Raw genomic sequence first — 21223 nt, 5'->3', positions numbered from 1 at the left:
AGACAACACCTGCCAAAATAAACTTACACTTTACCTAAAAATAAAATTACGTTTCCTCTTTCAGAAATATTTTTGTCTTACCCATGTGCAAATATAAATTGATTGACCGAACGTATAATTAATCCCCTCTCCCAAATTTTGAACTGAGTGGCATCCCTGGTCAGAACTGTGTGCTTTGCCCCCCCCCCGCAAGCCAACATCCTTCCAAGTGGTCAGAATCTATAATAAAGTCAGCACTATGAGCCATGAAGGGCTTGGCTGGTATGGGGGACACATGAATTCAGGCATAACAGGGGCATCAATGTTGCTTCCCTCTGTAGGTTTCACATGCCGGGATCTCTCTCCCTCCTTTACAGCTTTTGAGACCCGTTTTCTCTTCCAGGTGAATGAAAAACTGGACAAATTTTCTACATCATCGGGGGTGGGGAGCCTTTTTCAGCCTGAGGGTCACAGTCCCACATCTGGGCAACTTTCCGAGGGCCAGTGGTGGGTGGAGCCAAGGGCAAATGTGAGCGGGACAACGAATGCAAATTTTACCTTTGTACAGCAGTCTCGTTTCTATACACACTCGCACACCCTGCTCTATCCTCCGTCCAGGCCCAAAAGGCCTTATCAGAGTCCAAGGTCATATTCCAGCCAGGGGAAAACACTCAAGGAGTGTGTGAAGCAGGATCAGTGAGGGGTGTAGCCTGAGGCAAGTCCTGAGGGGATCGACGTCCTGAGTAACATTTTGAAGTGCTGCCAGGAGCCTTCTAAAATTTGAAGGCTGCACCAGATCCACAGGCTGCTAGCTGCCAACCCTGACATAGAAGATGGGGGGGGGAGAGATTCCACCACCCCTCCATGTCTATTCTTGGGTCAATCAGGCCTCAGTGTATCCCCACCAGTCAAACATACCTGCCCCTGGTTGAGCCAGATGGAATCTACCAGCCCATCAACAGCGCTGTCCAGATCAGCCGAGTCAAAGACAATGAAGGGCGATTTCCCTCCGAGCTGGAGAGAAAGCTTCTTGCCAGTCCCCGCCGTGGCACGGCGCAGGTTGCGGCCCACCTGCAATGACGGCATAGTGCCCACGTGCATGAATAAGCTGCTTTGTGCCCATTTGGGCAGCACTTTTATTTTTAACTATTTATAGGCTGCTTTTCCAAGTAAAACTCTCGCAAGGCTGCCTGTGCAGTAACAATTTAAAATACAACTTCATCAATACTAAATATTAAAAATAATAATAATGTAACTTTTTCCCCAAAAATCCCCAACATGGAATCAGTAGCGTGATGGGGCTGTGAGGAGGTAGGCATAAAATGGGGGGTTTATTCTATCATGGCATAAGAACCTGAAAAGCACAGACTTCTGGGATACAGCCCTCATGTTGACCCCAAGTTATAAGATGGTCGAACTGGCTTGGTGACCTCAGGAAGGCAGGTATTAACCGAGTTAACAAGTAACAGGGAAGGTTCCAAATTCCAGGTTCGCTCGGGGAAATTTTGGGAGTGATTAGAGACATTGGTTCTCTTATGCTTTTTAGACTTAAGGAATGGATAATTGTGTTGAGTTAGAAGCTGCTTACAAAAACGCAGTATTTTTCCTGTTTTCTCTTTTAATAATCCAACCTTTATTTTACCTTTTTTGTGTGCATTCTTGAGGTTGTGAGTGGCTTCAAAAAGAGCGACATGTGGGTGTGGATTTTAATTCAAACAAAAGATCCTGCCATGCTCTTGGTTGCAGTTTGGGCCTCTCTGGTGGATATTACACATAGGGGGCTCAGACGTACACCTGGAACAGGGCTGGACTGCTCTTCTGACGTCCCTCCGGCAGAGTCAATGGGGCATCATACCAAGGGAGGGAGGGACAAGGTTGGTGACATGGGGCAAATGTGCCAGCAGAAGCAGCAGATTGGCTCCATCTGTGCATCTGCACTGCACTGACCTTGCTGGTGCCTCACCCTTCCGGCTCTCAGTATGCAGCAGCAACTCAGCTAGGGGGAGAGCAGGTGAGCATCATGCCATCTGCTGCTGCATTCAGTCCACATGAATACAAAAACAATTTCTGCAATTTCATCAGCTCCAAAGGAGCATCATAACAACAAAAAGAAAAAAAGCCACCTGAAACAAAATCTGTTTTCGAGGTCCTTCTAAAAGGTGGAGCGCCTTGGTGGGCAAACAAGAAGAGCCTCCACTGCAAATCTTAATATGCGGGGGGGGGGGGCTTCAAAAAAGCACTCCACTTGCTCCTCCTCCTCTCTCAAATGCAACACAGGCTGTGCAAAATGTTTAGGCCAAAATACTGTAAAATACTATCTTCTTGAAGCTGGGAGAGCTGGACATGTCACCCGTGGCTATTTAAGAATTTTTCACGGATTGGATAACAAAAAAACAAGACCGTCCCTGCCCTCAAGCTTAGAATCAAAAAGACACAACATTAAGGAGGAAAAAAGCAGCGGGGAGAGGAGGGGAAAAGCAAACTCATCCACCGGTTCTTAAATGTTCCAAAGTTCTTATGACAACCAGCTGGGACAGAAAGAGTTCAGGTAGGCTGATGAAATGGTTACTGGAAGATGAGAGAGAGCCAAAAGGCAGCTGACATCTCAGCAGAGGTGATGGAAGAGCCCTGTTTCCCTTCTCTCTCTCCAACGCAGCCTGATGGAATGACTGCTGCTAGAAGCAGCTGGTGTGGCTCCCTCCAGGTGTGCTATCGGACTCCAAGTCCCATCAGCCCAAGCTGGCAGCACCAAGAATCAAGGCTGATGGGATTTGCAGCCCGGCAGCATCTGGAGGGAACCAGGTTGGTTTGCCCCTGAAGGCCCCACCCTACATCATTTCAAGAAAAGTGAAAATCCTACTTATGCTGGGTTCTATTTGTGGGATGACAATTCTGGCCTGTGGCTTGTTGCACATAGTACCTGAACTGAGTGGGGGAATACCACAAGGAAGCCACTTCTGTGTGTATAATACGGAGCAGGGCAGCCTGTGGCCCTCCAGGCATTGCTGGACTATAACCCCCATCATCCCTGAGCATTGGTCAGGCTGGCTAGGGCTGATGGGAGTTGGAGCCCAACAACATTCAGAGGGCTACACAGGCTTCCCTGTACTACACAGAGAAGTAGCTTCCTTGTGTTATTTCCCTCACTCCATTCAGGTACCACGTGCAATAAGCCACACGGTGGAATTGTCATCCCACAACAGAACCCAGCATAAGGTCACGCCCTGCCCATTCCCTCAGGTCTAAAAATGTAAGGTGCAGCTGCTTCACGCAGTGGCTCAGTGCCACAGAAAGTGCATCAGGCCCATCAGCATGCACTAGGCCACATTCACACTGTACATTTATTCCACTATTATTCCAATGTAAACAGTCATGGTTTCTCCCAAAGAATTCTGGGGAGTGTAGCTTGTGAAGGGTGCTAAGTGTTGTTAGGAGATCCCTGCTTCCCTCACAGAGCTCTCATTCTCAGAGTGGTTCAACAACCAATCCCTCTGCCCAAGGAACTCTGGAAATTGCAGGTCTATGAGGAGAATAGGAGTCTCCAAACAACTCCAAGCACTCTTCACAAACTACACTCCCCAGGATTCTTTTATAGTGGAATAATAGCGGAATAAATGTATGGTAGAAATGTGATCTTTGTCTAACCCCAGGGCTGATAAAAGCCAAGACTACTCTAACCCACCACCACCCTCCTTGGACAGAGAAAGGCACTTACCTCAGCGGAGCCAGCAAAAGCCACTTTGTCGATACCTGGATGCGCAGCCAAGGCCTCCCCCAGGCCCTGATCGCCCGTGACAACATTGAGGACCCCAGGAGGGAGCCCGGCCTGGGTACAGGCTTCAGCCAGGAGCAGAGCCGTGAGGCGGGTGGAGCTGGCCGGTTTTAAGACTACAGTGTTTCCTACTCAGCAAGGCAAGCGGTGGCAGGGGTGGGGGGGGAGAGAGAAGAGAAGGTGTGAAGCAGAAAACAAAAGAAATTTCAACCCCCACATTCTTCTTTCCCACATGGCATCACTATAGCACAGGCTGGGGTGCTATTCTGATGTAAGAGAACAAGGACGGGCCTAACAGGTTCCGATCGTCTGTCCCCCATTTAAAACACTACTGCATCCTACACCGACTGAGGGTTTTTGGACCATCTACATGGGCAGGCCCCACACAAATGCAATCATCCAGACAGGAGGCTACCAGAGAATTGACAGCTGCTTCTAGATTTGTCACATTCAGACAGGGACGCAAGTGGGCTTAACAGCCTAGGCTGGTATAAAGCACTCCACACCATGGAGGTCACTTGTGCCTCTAGGGACACAAGCAGATCCAGGATTTTTCCCAAATTCCAAACCCAATACTCCATGTCCCACTATTTTATACCTCCAATTTCCATTCTCCTTGGTGTTTTTTTAAAGCAAAAAATGGAAAATAAGAAAATCTGTCAATCGATGGAGACTGATAGCTCCAGTGTCAGTGGGGCAGTGAATCCACGCTAGGTTTTAATCCGAACTTCAGCTTCAGCACCTTTGACAATCCCTTGAAAGTTCAGACTAAAACCCAGAGTGAATTCACTGCCCCACTGATATCAAAACCACGTCTCCACAGATGCCAATGCAATTAAATGCTTGCATGCCAAGAGGACGGGTGAGAGCAGGCTAAAGGTTTGCAAAAATTTTTTAAAAGGGCATGGAAAAGATGGGGAGACAGAGGGATCTTCCCCTCCCTCCCTTTAAGACTAGAGCTCAATGTAATTGAAGGAAATTGGCAAGACAGAAGAGCCCTCTTTGAGTCACCCAAGCTAAGCAGGGATTTGTAGCTGGGTTCTGTCAGTCCTAGTCCAACCCTCTTAACCGCTACACCACCCTGCCGCGGTTCTTGCTCAGATCAACACACACACAGTTTAACGTACCCATGGCCAGCGCTGGACACACCTTCCACGTCAGAGTCAGCAAAGGAAAACTCCGAGGGATGAGAGCTGCCACGACCCCTATCGGAGGGAGGGATTTTATCAGATACCCAGAGATCTCTGGATGCGATTAGAACAGGGGAGTAGGACCTTCTCCAACTCAAGGGCCACATTCCTTTCTGGGCAAGCTTCCAAGGGCCAATGGTGGGCCGAGCCAGAGAGGAAAGTGGGTAGGGCAACAAATGTGAACTTGCTCTTTGTACAGTGGGCTGCTTACTGAACACACTCTCAGACCCCTCTCCATCCAGACAAGCAAGAGTCATTGCGAGAGTTCAAGGACATGTTCCAGCCAAGCAAAAACACTCAGGGTGCAAAGCAGGGCCAGTGAGGGGTGTGGCCTGGGGAGAGTTCTGGGGGCCAGATAGAGAGGCCTGGGAGGCCATATTCAGCCCCTGTGCCTGAAGGTCCCCACCCCAGAATTAGAGCCTGCAGCATTAAAAACGGGGAATGGGCAGCGAGCCAATGTGCCTGGGCTTGCAAAATTGGGGGTGGGGAGGGAGCCCTACGCAGGAAAGCTGGGGCAAGGAGTGGGGGGAGAGCACTCTCCCCACTAGGACTCCAGCCCGGCTCCAACTCACCAAGAGGCTTCCAGCCCTTCATCTCCACCTCCATCAGCTGGGCCCAGCCTGTGTGGTGGTAGAAATGGCGGACGACCAGAGGCAGGTCTGTGTCTCGGGCTTCCCGGATTAGCTTCCCGCTGTCTAGACTCTCAAGAAGGCTGAGCAGCCGCTGGTGCTTCTGGATGGTCCTGGCCACGCTGGGGTGAGAGACACTTTATTTATTTATTTAATTTATTATTTGATTTATATCCCGCCCTTCCTCCCAGCAGGAGCCCAGGGTGGCAAACAAAAGCACTAAAGACACTTTAAAATATCAGAAGAACAGACTTAAAAATCATGAAAACAGACGTTAAAATACATTAAAACAAAACAACTTTAAAAACATTTTTTAAAAAGCTTTGAAGACATCTTAAAAAAAAGGTTAAAAAACATATTAAAAAGCAATTCCAATGCAGAAACAGACTGAGCAGACAATCTCAAATCACGTGTAGCTTGGCCGAGCAAATACCCAAAGGGCCTTTGTATATTTCACCAGCAGTCCTCACAAGTTAAAAGAAACATGGGCTGCGACACCTTACAGAGGAAGAGGTCGCTTCTAGGCAAGTCTACACTACAGATGTGTTCTATTTCTGATGTTCAGGCATTGAGTGCTGACGTTTACGTAGCCAAAACAGCCACGCCCACACGAAAGAGGAAGGTCTCAGTAGGCTCAAGGTTTGCAGAAGTTCAAGAAATCCAATGCAAAAGAAAACCCTAAAAGGACACACACCACAAAAGCAGCCCAATGCGGACTGAGCATACTCAGTTGACATGGAATGCGACGTTTTTGGCGGGAAAAAGAGTGAAGTGGGTGGTATAGGGAATAGAACAGAGTATCTTAGAGGAGGCATGGCTTGCTCTCACATTTCATACTGCAACAATTCATTGTAAGTACCACTTTTTTCAGTTCAATACCTTTTTTTTTTAATTTGATTTATATCCCGCCCTTTCTCCCAGCAGGAGCCCATGACTTCTCTCAAAAACCCCAGGGAAATGCAGTTTGTTGACAGGGCTCAGAATTTTGAAAGGGATCCCCACCACAACCCCTGCACTGAACAATAGCTTCCAAAGATCCCTCGGGGATAAGGAATTACTGTTAAACCATTTGTACAAAGAAGATATGCAACATTACTGTGTTGACAGATGCAGAACCCCCAGGCCTCTGGAGAAGGGGTCCCCAACATGTTGCCCTCCAGATGTCAATGGACTATAATTCCCACCATCCCTGTGCCTATTGGTCATGCTGGCTGGGGCTGAGAGGAGTTGGAGTCCAACAACAGTTGGTGGGCACCATGTTGGCTACCTCTGCAATCTAGAAGAAGTTTTCTCAAATCACAGAAAAGATGGTCCTCTCGTAATCACCACTTACTTGTACAGGTGCCGGGCTCGAACGTGGCCAGGGAGTTGGCTCCATGATTCAAAAGCTTTTGTGGCAGCATCGACTGCTGCATCCACGTCTTCTATGCTGCCCTGGAGGGTGGTGGCCAGTGGTTCCCCTGCAGGGCAAAGGTGAAAGGAAGAGAGGTGTTCTTTCTCCCAGGGTTCATTTGACAGCAAATCTTAAAACATGTGAAGTCATCACCATAAAATGGAAGGAAGGGTGCAGAAGCTATTTCAGGGGTGGGGAGCTTGTTGCCCTCCAGATTATTTTGGACTACAACTTCTAGAATTCCTGACCACTGGCCAGGCTGGCTGGGGCTGACAGGAGCTGGAATCTAACACCATCTGGAGGGCCACAGGTTCTCCAACCCTGTTCTAAATTAAGAACCTGGCAGCTGCGATGGTATTCTGCAAAACCTGAGCTTTCATTTATTTTTTAAAAAACTGGAGTAGAGAGGTCTCTAGTTATTATTCTGGTCAAAGCAGAAACTGCCAATTTCAAGTGAAGGGGTTAGAAACAAGGAAGACAAGGTGGGTGCCTCTAAGCCCCTCAAGAAAGACCACATCTCAGAACTATCAACGCTTTATGCCCCAACTGCACTAAATATTGAAAGCAGCATCACACCACTCTAAACAGTCCTGTCTTTCCTCAAAGAATCCTGGGAACTATAGTTTGTTAAGAGCGCTGAGAGTTGTTAGGAGACTGCTAGTCCTCTCACAGAGCTAGTTCCCAGGGTGGCTGAACACTCAATCTCTCTTCCCAGGGAACTCTGGGAATTGCAGCTCTGTGAGGGAATAGGGGTCTCTCAGCACCCTTAACAAGTATTTTTTTTTGCAGGGGGGAGCCATGACTGTTTAAAGTGGTATGATACTTCTTTAAACATATAGTGCAGATGGGCCCTCAAAAACAGCTGCCCTTTCAGCCTCAGCTTACCTCTGTTAGTAGTCTCATAATAGTGTGTCCCCCCCAACCTTCCCTGACCAGTCCAGGCCAAAGCTACTCTCCAAACCAAAGTGTGCAAATAGACTAAGAGAATGGCTTGGCTCTAAACTTCACTCCCACCAGTGGAAGGGGGTGCAAAAGGAGACTTTGCCCAATTTATCCTCCCCACTGCAGCCCCTTCCACCATCTGCTTCAGAGGGTTTGGGGGACTCTCTAGAACAGAGTAGGAGGTAGCGCTGGGGACTGAAGGGGGAATGGGCAAAAGTCACCTCCCCACTTCCACTAGTCATCGTTCAGTGGTAGAGCATCTGCCTTGCATTTAGAAGATCACAGGTTCAATCCCTGGCATCTCCAGACTTCTACACTGCCAGTCAGTGTAGACAGTAGTGAGCTAGATGGACCGTCGGTCTGACTCTGTACAAGGTATCTTCCTATGTTCCTAAGATCCCACTGCTGGATCAAAAGCTTTTGGCATGAACAGAATGCGCTCTTCAGTTCGAAGAGGACAAAGTCTAGATTCCAGCCAATGCTTGCACAAAGCACTCTTATCTTTGAGCATCACAGGAACTGGTCTTAATGCACAGACACAGAGAATTACAAATAGCCCAGTTGGAATCCCCTGTGACTTCTACACTCTACGCCAAACAAAAGGCAGACTGAATCGTAAACAAGTATGTATATTAATAAAAAGGAGAATAGATTTGCTATTTGACATCATCTGACACAAGGGTGGACAAAAGGGAGATCGGGATCTTCTGGCAGACCCCTGGGCAATCTGCAATGTATCTGCAGTAGATCTTTTTGGTATTGCTAAACTATTGACACTAAAAAGGTTTATTGACAACACCCCTAGATTAGATCTGGTGAAAGCTTCAAGCAAAATGAAGAATGGGTTTGGGCTGTGAATGGGCAGTCAGCTCAGTTCAGGTACTGAAAAGAAATACCTGGGTTGAGCATCTCTTCTTAATTCAAAGTGCATGGACACCCAACTGAGCCACTGTTTTGCACTTGGCTCTGGCTTGGTGCATGTTCACGTTTTAGTAAATAATATCAAAAACATTATTATTATTTATTTATTAAATTTATATTTCGCCCTTCCTTCCAGTAGGAGCCCAGGCACAAAATAGTAACAATACATCCCCCAAGCCTGACATCTGCCCATTCCAATTTACTATATTTCTGCTAGCCATGCGGGAGGGCAAGGAATTATGCATGGCACTGGAATAGCTCCCCACCCCCACCACCTGAAGTCCTCTGCAGCCTTCCTTCCAGTCACAGTGATGCGTTACTCATGTGTTTTCAATCAGCTTTCCAAATGATAACGGCTACAAGCCTAGGAACACAGGAACCTGCCTTACACCAAGTCAGTCCGTGGATCCATTTAGCTCAGTATTGTCCACACTGACTTGCAACAGCCCTCCAGGGTTTTAGACAAGGAACATTCCCAGCCCTACCTGGAGATGCCAGGCAATGAACCTGAGACCTTCTGCATACAAAACATGTGCCCCACCACTGAGCTACGGACGCTCCTAATGAAAACAGGAGGCTGCCTTAAAAGGGAGTTAGATCTCAAGGTGTGGGGTGCTCAAGTGTAGTCTACAGTGACAGGCTTCAGTTCTCCAGGGTTTCCGGCAGGGGTCCTTCCCAGCCCTACTCAGAGATCGTGGGGATTGAACTTGGGACCTTCTGTGCGCAAAGCAGATGCTCTGCCACTGAGCTATGGCTCTTCCTCTAAACTTTAATTAAAAAAAAAATTAAATCCAAGTTTTTCAAGAATGTAGACTTCTTTGCCCTGCTTCGTGTTCTGAGTCTGCATGGTATAATCATCAAACTGCAAAATATATGCGAGATCCCCCCCCTCGTTTATCTCATCTGTCTTTACCTGTGGTGGGATTCTTGGTGGTGTAGGTCTCCCTTCCATTCGGCTTCAGCCACTCGCCATCTATGAAATGCCCAAAGCTACGACCGTGAGATTCCAGCCAGGCCTAAAAAGAAAAGGGATGGCAGGTGTGAGAACAGGGGAGATTAAAGAGAGACACTGGTTCAACTGACTATAATGCACAGAGATGGAGCTGCAACCATTTCCCAGAAAGTCAGTTCCTGCCAACCTGGTGCCCTCCAGATGTTTTGGACTACAGCTCCCATCAGCCTCAGCCAGTCAGGTGGGCAGGGGCTGCAGCAGACGGGAGGGAGCAATCGGGCTGAAATTCCTCAACACCTTAAAATAATTGGACATTGGATGCTGGGAGCCCAACAATATCTGTAGGGCCACAGAGTGTCCACCCCTGAGTATACTAAACCACTGAATTCCAGCAATGGAGTCCTAAGTGGTGTCCGTGAGATAACTGGAAGGGGATCCGTTGCCTCAAGCACATGGCTCTCCCACTGCCTTTCGAGGTTAACACAACCTCTTTTGGAAAGTTATGGGTCTCCATGCAGCCAGGGTAAGACCTGACAGAATGTTCTCAATTTGCATCAGTTTTTGCCAGATGTCAAGGCTCTGGAGTATAAAACAGAATACCAAAAAAGAAAGAGTTTATTTTTAAAGCTGCAATGTTTAGTCAATTAATCAGGTAAACATATTTAATTAGCGAAAGGGTGCCACAGTCAGTTTTAAAAAAAAGTTATGTTTGATCCAAGAATTTACAAAAACTGTAGAGGATGAGCACCGTGTCAGAAAAATGCAGACATAACAATGCTTGTGGGGACCAAGCATTCAGAAATGTTACACCAATACTGTACCAGTTACTCTGGATGCCTATTCATTTCCAGGATCAATTTAAAGTGATGTTTTACACCTCTAAACCCCTAAATCAGGAGAATCTTTGGCTGTTGGCCAAATTAGGTGCAACACAGGTGCTAATTTGGCCCAGAGGGCCACTTTCCCCAAAACTATGCCCACCTGCCTGACACCTGACATCATACGTGATGTCATGTGTGGGGAAGGGAAACATGCATAAACTATCAGGAGCCTTAAAGCATGTTTCCTATTGCTGCTTCGCAAGAAAGACTTCTTGTCAGCACAGATCAAGCCCCAGTGTGATCAGCTGCACTACCAAGTTCCCAGTTGGAAATTCCACTGAGTAGCTGAACCCTGCCGAAAGCAGGGCTTGCTAAGTGCCATCAGATGATCAGTAGTGATAGCAAGCCCCGGTGAGATTGACTACACTATGGAGTTCCTAGCCCTGCCCACTTGTCAAAATAGCCTGGAGTGGATATGGGAGGTCAAGATACATCCATTCAGATCTTATTTCCTACCTCTGCCCTACATGGATTAGGATTAGGTTATTTGAATGGCCACCTGTATCCATATATGCCTGCCCAGGTCTTAAGAGTCCCTGCTTGCAGGCCTGTTTCAAGGTCCATTAAATTGTCAGTCATTAAAGACAGGATCTGCTCAGTGGTGGCCCTGTATCTCTGGAGCTTTCTTCCGAAATAACCATACTGCATTTTTCTTAGCTTACAAACAGACCTTAGGAACTTTATTGTTATAGTCTGTATTTTACTAAAGGTGTTGTGCTGGGCTTTTCAGACTGCTGCTGTTTCTAGTTTTGTAGTTGGATTGTTTTGCATGTATTTAAAAAAATTGTTTTAATTATGTCTGTAAACCACCTCAGGAGGGCTTTGCCTTGAAAAGGCAGCATATAAATTTCTTGAACAAGTCAAGAAATAAACAAATGGAAGAGGTATTTCCCGTCCTTCTCACTCACATGCAAAGAAATGCCGTGTCTGAAGGTGGTGGCTGCAAGCCACATGCAAAGAATCTAAAAACACAGGAAGTATTCTCTCTCACACCCACCACCATCACCAAAAGTACTGTTTTATTCATATGCAGATCTATACAGATTGAACCTATTAATCAAAGAACCCAATTAGCTAAACTCATATGATTAATAAATTAAGAGCACAATAATCTTCATTTCATTGTATTCAACGGAGTTTATTCTCAACTAAAATGAGCACTGGATTGCAGCCAAGGAAGACTCTAATCAAGTAGGGAAGGATCTTAGCTCAGTGGTAGCATCTGCTTTGCATGCAGAAGGTCCCAGTTTCAATCCCCAGCACCTCCAGGTAGGGCTGGAATAGACCCCTGCTGGAAACCCTGGAGAGCTGCTGCCAGTCAGTGTAGACAATACTGAGCCAGGTGGACCAAAGGTCTGACTCAGCTGAGGCAGGTCATCCCTACGATGCTATGTATTTGCTAGTTTGCGCCACTGGGGAGAAAAACACCCCAATTACACTGGAAATTGGGAGGAGGGGGACCAGAGCACATGCTCTGAATACAGGAAGTCCCAGATTTAATCTCTGACATTTCCAGTTAAAAGACAGCAGGTGATGGAAAAGCACCTCTGCCCAAGACCCCATTTAGAGTAGATAAATACTAGGCTGGATGCAGGATGGGAAGAGACATTCATTCAGCCCATATTTCAAAGCAAACTGACCTAATTTGCCAATCCCTGATTTATATTTAGACTGAAACACAGCTATCAATAGGACTGCATACTTCTCTGAATGTCATGATTCAATTTTGGTTCAAAAATACACACAAAAATGCTTATTTGGGGGGAATGTGTATTATAAAAGTGCCTTTTGAAGGGGAAGAAATGCATAGAAAATGCATGCTTTTAAAACGTGGAATTTTGTGCATTTAAAAAAAATCCACAAAACCCCAAAACAGAATGGACTTATGATTCAGCACATGCAAAACTAAGACGGGACATAAATAAGCTGATCTGTCCACCCCTAGTTAGATGGTTAAACAGCTTCCAAGGGTCTTGTGATTTTACATCACTTGGTCAATCAAAGGCTTACAGCTAATCCCAACCCAGACTTTGATGAGGCAGAAGGGGGTTGCAATGTATGCTGCATAGAGACCACAGGAGTCATAAATTCAGAGGGGTTAACCTGAATCCACAACTTTTTTTTACCCAGCCAAAGATCTCCCAGCTGCTCTAGTTATATGAACACACACTTTCTATTTAGGGTCATTCTCCGGCCATTGTACATTTGCTGCACTTTGACGTCACCCACCTCCGCATACCAGAGACCGACCATGTTAAGATCTGCAAGGTCACTTCAAGATGAACACATACAGAGAAGAAAAGAATCCAAAATGATAACATGGGTCTCTCTGCCCCCCCTCCCTTTTTATTTTTTTTTAAGCTTGCAACAGCCTTAGGTAAGATTCTGTTTAAATCCCATAAAAGGATTTATGGGACCACTTATCATACAGAGACCCTGAGAAAATAAACTTTGGGGAAAAGAACCTTTTCTCAGCCTCAGGGCTGCATTGCTTTCTGGCCAATCTTCTGGGGGCCACATGGCAGTGGTGGGCAGGGCCAGAGGCAAAAGTGGGCAGAGCAACTAATGCAAATTTTGCTACTTTCTACACACACACACTGAGACACGCCTCTCTATCCTCCATCCAGGCAAGCAAAAGACAGAGTTCGAGGACATATTCCAGCCAGGCAAACACACTGCAGGAAAAAGCAAAGCAAGGCCAGTGAGGGGCGTGAACTGGGGAAAGAGGGGATGATTGAGAAGGGGGCGGGGCCTGGGAAGAGCCCCAGAGAGAGGCTTGGAGGACCACATTTGGACCCCGGGTTTGAGGCTCCCCATCGTCAACTTAGAGACTCCAAAGGAAGTGTGGGAGAGAAGGTGGTGCTTGGGGAATATTGCTTGGCACCCTGGACTCTCCAGTATGGGGTTCCGCAGGGGTCAGTTCTGTCCCCCATGCTGTTCAACATCTACATGAAACTGTTGGGTGGGGTCATCTGGAGCTTTGGAGTGCGTTGCCATCAGTATGTTGATGACACACAGCTCTATTTCTCCTTTTCATCTTCTTCAGGTGAGGCTGTCAATGTGCTGAACTGGTGCCTGGCTGCGGGCTTGACACTGCAACAATGGAATGGATGAGGGCTAATAAACTGAGGCTCAATCCAGACAAGACTGAGATGCTGCTAGTGGGTGGTTCTTCTGACCCGATGGTGGATGTCCAACCTGTCCTGGATGGGGTTGCACTCCCCCGAAGGAGCAGGTTCGTAGCTTGGGGGTTCTCCTAGAACCATCTCTGTCACTTGAGGCTCAGGTAGCCTCGGTGGCACGGAGTGTCTTCTACCAACTTCGGTTGGTGGCCCAACTACGTCCCTATCTGGACAGGGATAACCTGGCTTCAGTTGTCCATGCTCTGGTAACCGCCAAATTAGATTACTGCAATGCACTCTACGTGGGGCTGCCTTTGAAGACGGTTCAGAAACTGCAGCTTGTGCAAAATGCAGCGGCCAGATTGGTAACAGGGACCAGACGGTCTGAACATATAAAACCGATTCTGGCCTGCTTGCATTGGCTGCCTGTATGTTTCTGAGCTCGATTCAAGGTGCTGGTTTTGACCTATAAAGCCTTACACGGCTTGGGACCACAATGCCTGATGGAACGCCTCTCCCGATATGAACCCACCCATACACTACGCTCAACATCTAAGGCCCTCCTCCGGGTGCCTACTCCGAGGTAAGCTCGGAGGATTGCAACAAGGGAGAGGGCCTTCTCAGTGGTGGCCCCCAAATTATGGAATGATCTTCTTGACGAGGTGCGCCTGGTGCCAACACTGTTATCTTCTCGGTGCCAGGTCATGACTTTCCTCTTCTCCCAGGCATTTTAGCATGTGTTTTAAATTGTTTTTAAAAGATGTGTTTTTAAATTTGTATATTTGTTTTAATGTTTTTAGTTACTGTAAACCGCCCAGAGAGCTTCGGCTATGGGGCGGTATGTAAGTACAATGAATGAATGAATGAATGAATGAATGAATGAATGAATGAATGAATGAATGAATGAATGAATGAACGAACTGTGCGTGGGGATTGGGAATCAACTCTCTGAAAAGGAAGTGGAGGCCCAATGAGCTGCTCATAGCCCAGGCAACCTTTAACAGAAGGGGCTCTTGAACACCGGTGTCTTTTGGAGATCCCCCTTCAGAGTCTTTGCAGAGATCCCAGCTCCAGCTCTCTTCCTTTACATGCCGAGGGCCATTCGCCTCCTTGTTGGCTCCGGCCGGCTCCCTCTCCTTCTGGCTCTTGGCCCACATTTGCCGGATCCAGTCCATCTCGGCTGTCCACAGCCTCCGGTCCTTCTCCCGCTGGGCCTTCTCCTCCTCCCACAAGCCCTGGAACAACTTCTCCCTCTCCCGGAAGTGTGCCCGGATGTCCCGCACAAGCTCGTCAAACTTGTCATCCCGAGGCCTCTTCCGTCTGTTGCGGAGCTGAGCCAACTTCTCCCGGGTGCTCAGCAGGGTCCGTGGCCTGGAAAAAGCTGGAGGGCAGGATGGAGAAGAAGTTATTCCAAATGGCAGGCATAAGCGTCCACGCATGCAAAGCTCAAGCTACGCACACAAATACATTGATGTACACACACAACATGGTGAACTGAAGTGCTGAGTTGCGACATCTATGGAGCCAAAGCTGTTGAGAAACTAGAGGAAGGTAATCAGTAGGTTTGCAGAAGTAGAAAAAAAAATTCAGAAAAAAACAAACAAAACCACAAACTGTCCAGTGAGAATCGAGCATGCCACAGAACTTGTGGGGGAGAACTAGAAAACTGAAAAGGAATGAAAGGGAGTATCCTGCAAGAAGGGGAAGGAACCGGAGCTCAGTAGCTGAGCATCCACTTTCTATGCAGAAAGTCACAGGTTCAATCCCTGGGATCTCCAGGCAGGGTTGTCCGATACCCTGGAGAACCAGTGCCAGTCAGTGAAGACTAGGTGTGGGGAATGACAACTCCCATCAGTCCCAGCAAGCACGGCCAACGGCCAGGGATGATGGGAGTTGCCGTTCAGCAACATCTGGAGGGACAAAGGTTCCCCACACCTGGCATAGACAATATTGAGGTACATGGACCGACAGTCTGACTTGCTATAAAGCAGTTCCCTATGTTTCTAAAGCGTGACTGGTAGCTGGCAGGCACACTGAACAGGAGCACTCCGCACAGCATCATTTTGTTGCAGGTCCCACTTGTACTCTTAAAATATTAGAAGTGGCTTCAATAGACTACTAGCTTGGAGATGTAAGCTATCACATACCCTACCAAGCCCAATGACATTGTTAGAGGAGTAAAGCATCACAGGTTCTATATAAAATAGCACCACCATCAGGTCAGCCTGCAAAACCACATATACGCCAGCAGAAGATTCAACCATCACTAACAGTCTCAGTGCAGTAAAGCAACTGACAGTCTTTCCAACCCAGGCTTGTAAACGGCAATTTGCCCGCTTGCACCTGAAGTAATTTTTTTAAAAAGGCATCCTAGCAATTAAAACGGGCAAGAATTGGTTCTGTTTTCCTCTTTATTTCACCCAACAGCTGCTCCCGTATACCTACATGACAAAGATTCATAACCTGCAAGGATTATTAACTTGCAAGGCTGTTTTTATGATGAGCAGCTAAAGGACTGAAAATTGGCTTTTTTACATTCTCCCGGAAAATATTCCAATCCAAATTTTTGCAATCACGTCCCAAGTGACATCCTATTGATCAAACCAAAAGTAAGCAAGTAAACAGGCAGAATTAAACAGTAGTTTGTAAATTTAATCCAAGAGGCCTCTGCGTCACTTGCTTCCCACACCAGCCTTGTAAATAAGCCCCCAAAAGTTACTAGCCTGCAAAAAAATATATACTAACCAAAGAGGTTTGTTCCTTCTCCAGAAGCAGACTGAAATTATCTGGAGAGCACTTACCACTTCTGGAAGTTTGCCTTGTTACTATGCTAGGCTCAGAGGATGGATGAGGTTCCATCCCTCCTTCATCAACTCGTTCGCTCAGTAGCTTGCCAAGTCTTTGTCGCCTGTGGCTGCCAGGTGACTTCTGAAAATACAAGGCTGTGCCAGGGATTTACTGATTCCTGCTTCCCAGACTGTCTATCCACAAAGTTGCATTTTGTTTCCAAAGAACCCAGGAGTCCTGCACTGGGTCTCCAAAGAGCCCTGCACCAAACTCCCCCCCAAACCCCAAGTTCTATTAAACAGGATCCTATAAGCCATATAGTATCCCAGAGGCACAGTAACTAAAAAAACCCCGGACAATCCCCAGCCAGACTGAGCTTTTAGAAAAGGATGTTACCATTTCTACCTAGCAAGCACCCTGGTCTTTTTATTTGGTCCAAAAAGAATTTATTATTCTGGTACCTTTTTTGCATTCCAATGATACCCACTTGCAATACTCATCCAAATACAACAGAGTGGCAAAACAGAGAGCAGATTAACTGAGAAGAAGCAAGCATATTCCAGAGACAGCACCCACAATTGCAGGGTTGTTTTTTTTTTAAAGTGATTTCAAATTTACGCACCAATATTGGCTGTGATATTGTTAAGGAATTGATAGGTTTTTTAGGTATGAACACCCTGCTTTTCAGCCAGGATTGACTCCCACATTCATATATCCCAGAAGAAAAAAATTGAGACTTGAATACTTCCCATATTTAGAAATTCAGAATCCCTTTGGTCATCAGAGTCCAACACCCAGCACATATCTATGTTTAATCTCTGTTATGAGACAAGACTATGCAGTGACCAGTTTGAAGAAAAAAGCCAACATTCCTGGGAACACAGGAAACAGGCTAATATGACGTCAGATCATTGGTCCATCTAGCTCAGTACTGTTTACCCTGGCTGGCAGCAGCTCTCTAGGCTTTCATGGCAGGAGATTTCTCCCAGCATTACCTGGAGATGCTGGGGATCGAACCTGGGACATTCTGTATTCAAAGCAGATGACAAACTATTGAAGGGAACTCAATACCCACAGAAAGTATAAAGCTTGAAAGCTAGGCAGGAATCCTGGGCATTCTGGAAGGTAGTGGTGCCTAGTGGTTGCCTGCAGGAAGATGATGGAGGAAAAGCTTAACAGCCTGGAGACTTAGGCAAGGAATGTTCTGCCCCTGGAAGGAGATAAGCTAGCAAAGTGTCTTAGGAATCTTAAGAAAGGTAGAGGCGCCTAATAGTTTCAGCCTGGCAACTCTGGTACTCAGGGCTCTCGGTTTCTCAGGGGAGCTAGAGGTTTAGAAAGAAAATGCCAAGCAACTTGATTTCCTCAATTCTCCAACACAGGAGGATTACGTGTTTCTCCTAAAGAAACACGGGGGAAGGTGTCTGGTTGACAGGACTCCTGGGTCCATTTCCCAACAGGCCTTGACTGGGTTAATGGGAGGAGACCAGAAGTCATAGCCAGGTCAGACAGCTTCAGAGGGAGTGGGTACATCTAGGAAACAGGACTCCTGGGTTCTACCCTTGTCGGGAAGTGGGGGGGGCACAGAACAAAGCTGCCAAGATTCCTGGGTTCTCTGGGCAAGTGGATTTGGCAGGAGAGCACACCAGAGCCAGAATGCCTAAATGAAATGTTTGGAATGTGGGTGCAGGAAAACAGAGGGGGAGTCAGTCAGGCCACCAGTGCTTCCTAGCAGGGATAAGGGCCAGGTAGGAGAAAATCTGGCATTTGGGAGCCCTTGCAGAGGAAATCTGGGAAAGGTTTGGGAGCTTGGCTTCAGCGCCATCAGGAATAGAATATACTGAGTGCAAGGGACATTGGGGCTCCAGCACCAGGATACTTAGGGATGGATAACGGGGAGGAGGATCTATTGTTCAAACCCTATGTATTCCTCCCCTTTCATTCTCTCTCTCTCACACACACGCACTCCACTCACCTCTCCTGTTTAGCCCCGGTCTCCAAGAAGCCTCCAAATGCACCCGCCTCTCCTGGCGCAGGACAGGCTCCTCCGCTCCACCGGGTCTGATGAGGTCTCCGCCGGGGGTCTCCACGTGGGCGTCCTCCTGGGGGTAGAGGTAGGGAACACCCCCGCGAAGTCCGGCCTCCTCTTGCACGGGGCTTTTCTCCTCCTTGATGACCCCTCCCGCGACGTGGTGGTGATGATGTTGGTGAAGGATCGGGTCTTCGTGATGGAGCAAACCCCCGGCCGCCTGGGAGGAGGAAGAGGCGGAGGCGGCGGCCGCGGCAACGGAGGAGGAGGAAGGCTCGCCCTGCGGATCCAGATCGCTGCCGTCGGTGACGGACACCTGGGTCCACGCGTACTCGTCCTCCTGGAGATCTTGATCCGGATCGAGCTCCGGATCGCTCTCCTCTTTGATCACCACCTGGCACCAAGGAGCAGCGCCCCCGCCGCCGTTATTGCTCCCCCCGTGCCCGCCGCCCAGAATGGCGTCGAGTTCGTGGAAAAAGCGGCACCTCTGGCGGGCGATACCGTCTTGCAGCTTGGCTTGCTTGTAACTCTTCTTCAGGTCTTTGCCTTTGGTCCGGCACTGGTCCTCGTCGCGGAAATACCCCTTGTCCGCCATCCGCTCCGAAATCCACTGGTAGACGTCGGCATTCCGGTGGCACCGGTTGAGCTGCGCCTGGATCCCTTCTTCCCCCCACAAGGCGAGAAAATCCAAGGTCTCCCGGTGGCTCCAAGTGGCCGCCCGGGTCCTGGGCACTTTGGGGCGATCCGCGGTCTTTGGGCCCAGGAAGGAAGAAGGAGAAGGCGAGGACATGCCGGGATAGGAAAGGAAAGGAACAGGGGGCAAGGGCCACTAATATAACAACAATAAAAATGATAAAAAGCAAAAAAAAATGGAAAGGGAAGTGGGGCTCGAAGAGGGGGTCCCCCACCTCTGTTTAATTAAGAACCTAACCCAGGTGCACGCTGGGATACACCCCCTCCCTAACCCATTAGATTGAGCGAGGCGGAGTAAGAGGGGCGGATACCTCCGCGGTAGCACGTAACCCGAGGTGGGACTTACCACGGGCGCGCCGGCCAATGGTTGCGCAGTATGCATATGACCCTGATTTAAATCGGGACTCTCGGCCACGCCTGTTGTAGCACGATAGCATGAAAACTCTTCTTGCCCCTCTAAGAAAAGAGCAAGACCCGTTACCTCCCAGGGAACCCAGGAGTTCGAGTGCTCCTCCTTCTACCTCGCCGCTACCCCCCACTTGGTTCTCTCTGTTCTTTTAGATCGCCAGATCCTGCACAGCACGGTTTCTTCTTCTTTTCAGAAAAGCTAATCTAGCTTGTACCTCAGCAAGAGGTAATAATCTTAAAGGCATTCGCATTCTGCGAGTTTGAGGCTAAATATCAGCCGTAGTTCCCGAGTTCTGTACAGGGGATGTGGTAGATGAAGTTGGGGTGCAGACAGGTCAACGTTTACGTTCTATGAACAAGAGGAGTGAGTTGCGAGTAGCCCGGATTCAAGAACGTGTGGGACTTCGGACTCCTCTGCCATAAGCGGGGCAGGGTTTTGTGTGTGTGTCCTCGATTCTAGAGAGAAGATTAGTGTGGTGGCACTGGCATCGAAGTGTTTTTGCGACTAGTAGTGGCAGGACGCCTGAAGTTTCACGCGCACTCCTTTGGTTACCCCCCCCACTTCTAAATACAAAGACCTTAATTTTTTTAAGTGTGCCTCCATTGGAGCCCATTACTCATGGACCGAAGAGCGAGACTTTTTAAGCCTGGATGATCAATGACACCCACGTGAGAGATGGCGAGTCCGTCCAGCAAAGCTTGCTGGCTCAGCAGAGGAGCGAAGATCAGGGAGTGAGCGGGGTAGCCAGAGAAGACCGGGGGGGGGAATAGAGAGTTAAAAAGCAGGACAAAGGGCGGATTCTGTGCCTGGAGGAGAAAGACAGACTCCTCTCCAGATCCTTCTGTTTGTAATCCACTTCTGGTCCCTCCCTGGTTTCTAAATATCATTAGCTTTAAAAAAAAAAAATCCCCCTCGGAGCCACCGTTTTTTCCTCCAAGACCTCCCGACATTCTTCAACCCACTGGATCCCACGCTCTCTCCTCCTCCTGGGGGACCCAGGCGCCCGGGGGAGAGGATTCCTTTTCAGGCTGTTTCCCTTACCTGGGCTGCCCCAGTCCCCTCTGGGACAGGCCCATACTCCATGGAGTTGTAGATATCGTACACTGGAGGGGCCCCACGGCTGCCTGCTGTTGCTGCTGAGCCAGCCATAGGCGCTTGGCTGCTCCCCCTTGACAAGCTACAATAAGCAGAAGTCTAGAGCCTCCAAAACACTCCGCCACCCTCCCCTTTAGAGCGACGCTTCCGGACTCCCGACTTCCATAGAGTCTACGGAGGGGAAGAGAAGGGACAAGTTGGCATCATAGAGATGGGAGGGGAAAGAAGCATAGTCTTGCTTACCATAGAGACAGAAAGAGTAGAGAGTCATCCTAGACTTTTAAAAGGTATTCAATTTAAAATGTATTCACTTTTTAAAAACCTTTCAGGACTGTAGACTTTTTTTTTTTTACACAGCAACAACAAAATAAAATGCATACAAAGAAAAAACAAGCGGAAAGGCTTCCAAAATTGAGGTTGCATCTTCCTGGA

At 48.0% G+C, this 21223-nt stretch overlaps 1 protein-coding gene across 3 annotated transcripts in view; it reads right to left on the bottom strand.

Annotated features, from left to right (window-relative positions):
• ALDH16A1 (aldehyde dehydrogenase 16 family member A1) overlaps window positions 1-20812 on the bottom strand; it is a 65033-nt gene extending 44221 nt beyond the window's left edge. Inside the window, exons 1-10 of one of the 3 annotated variants that reach the window (XM_061589595.1) lie at window positions 20738-20812; window positions 19634-19743; window positions 18541-19423; window positions 14777-15162; window positions 9740-9842; window positions 6904-7030; window positions 5514-5692; window positions 4879-4956; window positions 3695-3879; window positions 898-1050 (exon numbers count right to left, since the gene is read on the bottom strand). In XM_061589595.1, the coding sequence (XP_061445579.1) occupies window positions 898-1050; window positions 3695-3879; window positions 4879-4956; window positions 5514-5692; window positions 6904-7030; window positions 9740-9842; window positions 14777-15162; window positions 18541-19423; window positions 19634-19669 (2130 nt within the window). In that variant the 5' untranslated portion in view covers window positions 19670-19743; window positions 20738-20812. Of the gene's footprint in view, window positions 1-897; window positions 1051-3694; window positions 3880-4878; window positions 4957-5513; window positions 5693-6903; window positions 7031-9739; window positions 9843-14776; window positions 15163-18540; window positions 19591-19633; window positions 19744-20737 lie in introns of those variants that run through there. The other 2 variants (XM_061589597.1, XM_061589596.1) reach the window with 2 other exon arrangements.
• Window positions 20813-21223: the final 411 nt, after the last annotated feature.

The sequence above is a fragment of the Rhineura floridana genome, chromosome 11 (assembly GCF_030035675.1).
Source record: "Rhineura floridana isolate rRhiFlo1 chromosome 11, rRhiFlo1.hap2, whole genome shotgun sequence".
Taxonomy (NCBI): Eukaryota; Metazoa; Chordata; class Lepidosauria; order Squamata; family Rhineuridae; genus Rhineura; species Rhineura floridana.
Note: the sequence above shows the minus strand (reverse complement) of the source record. Positions and strands in the feature narration are given on the sequence as shown.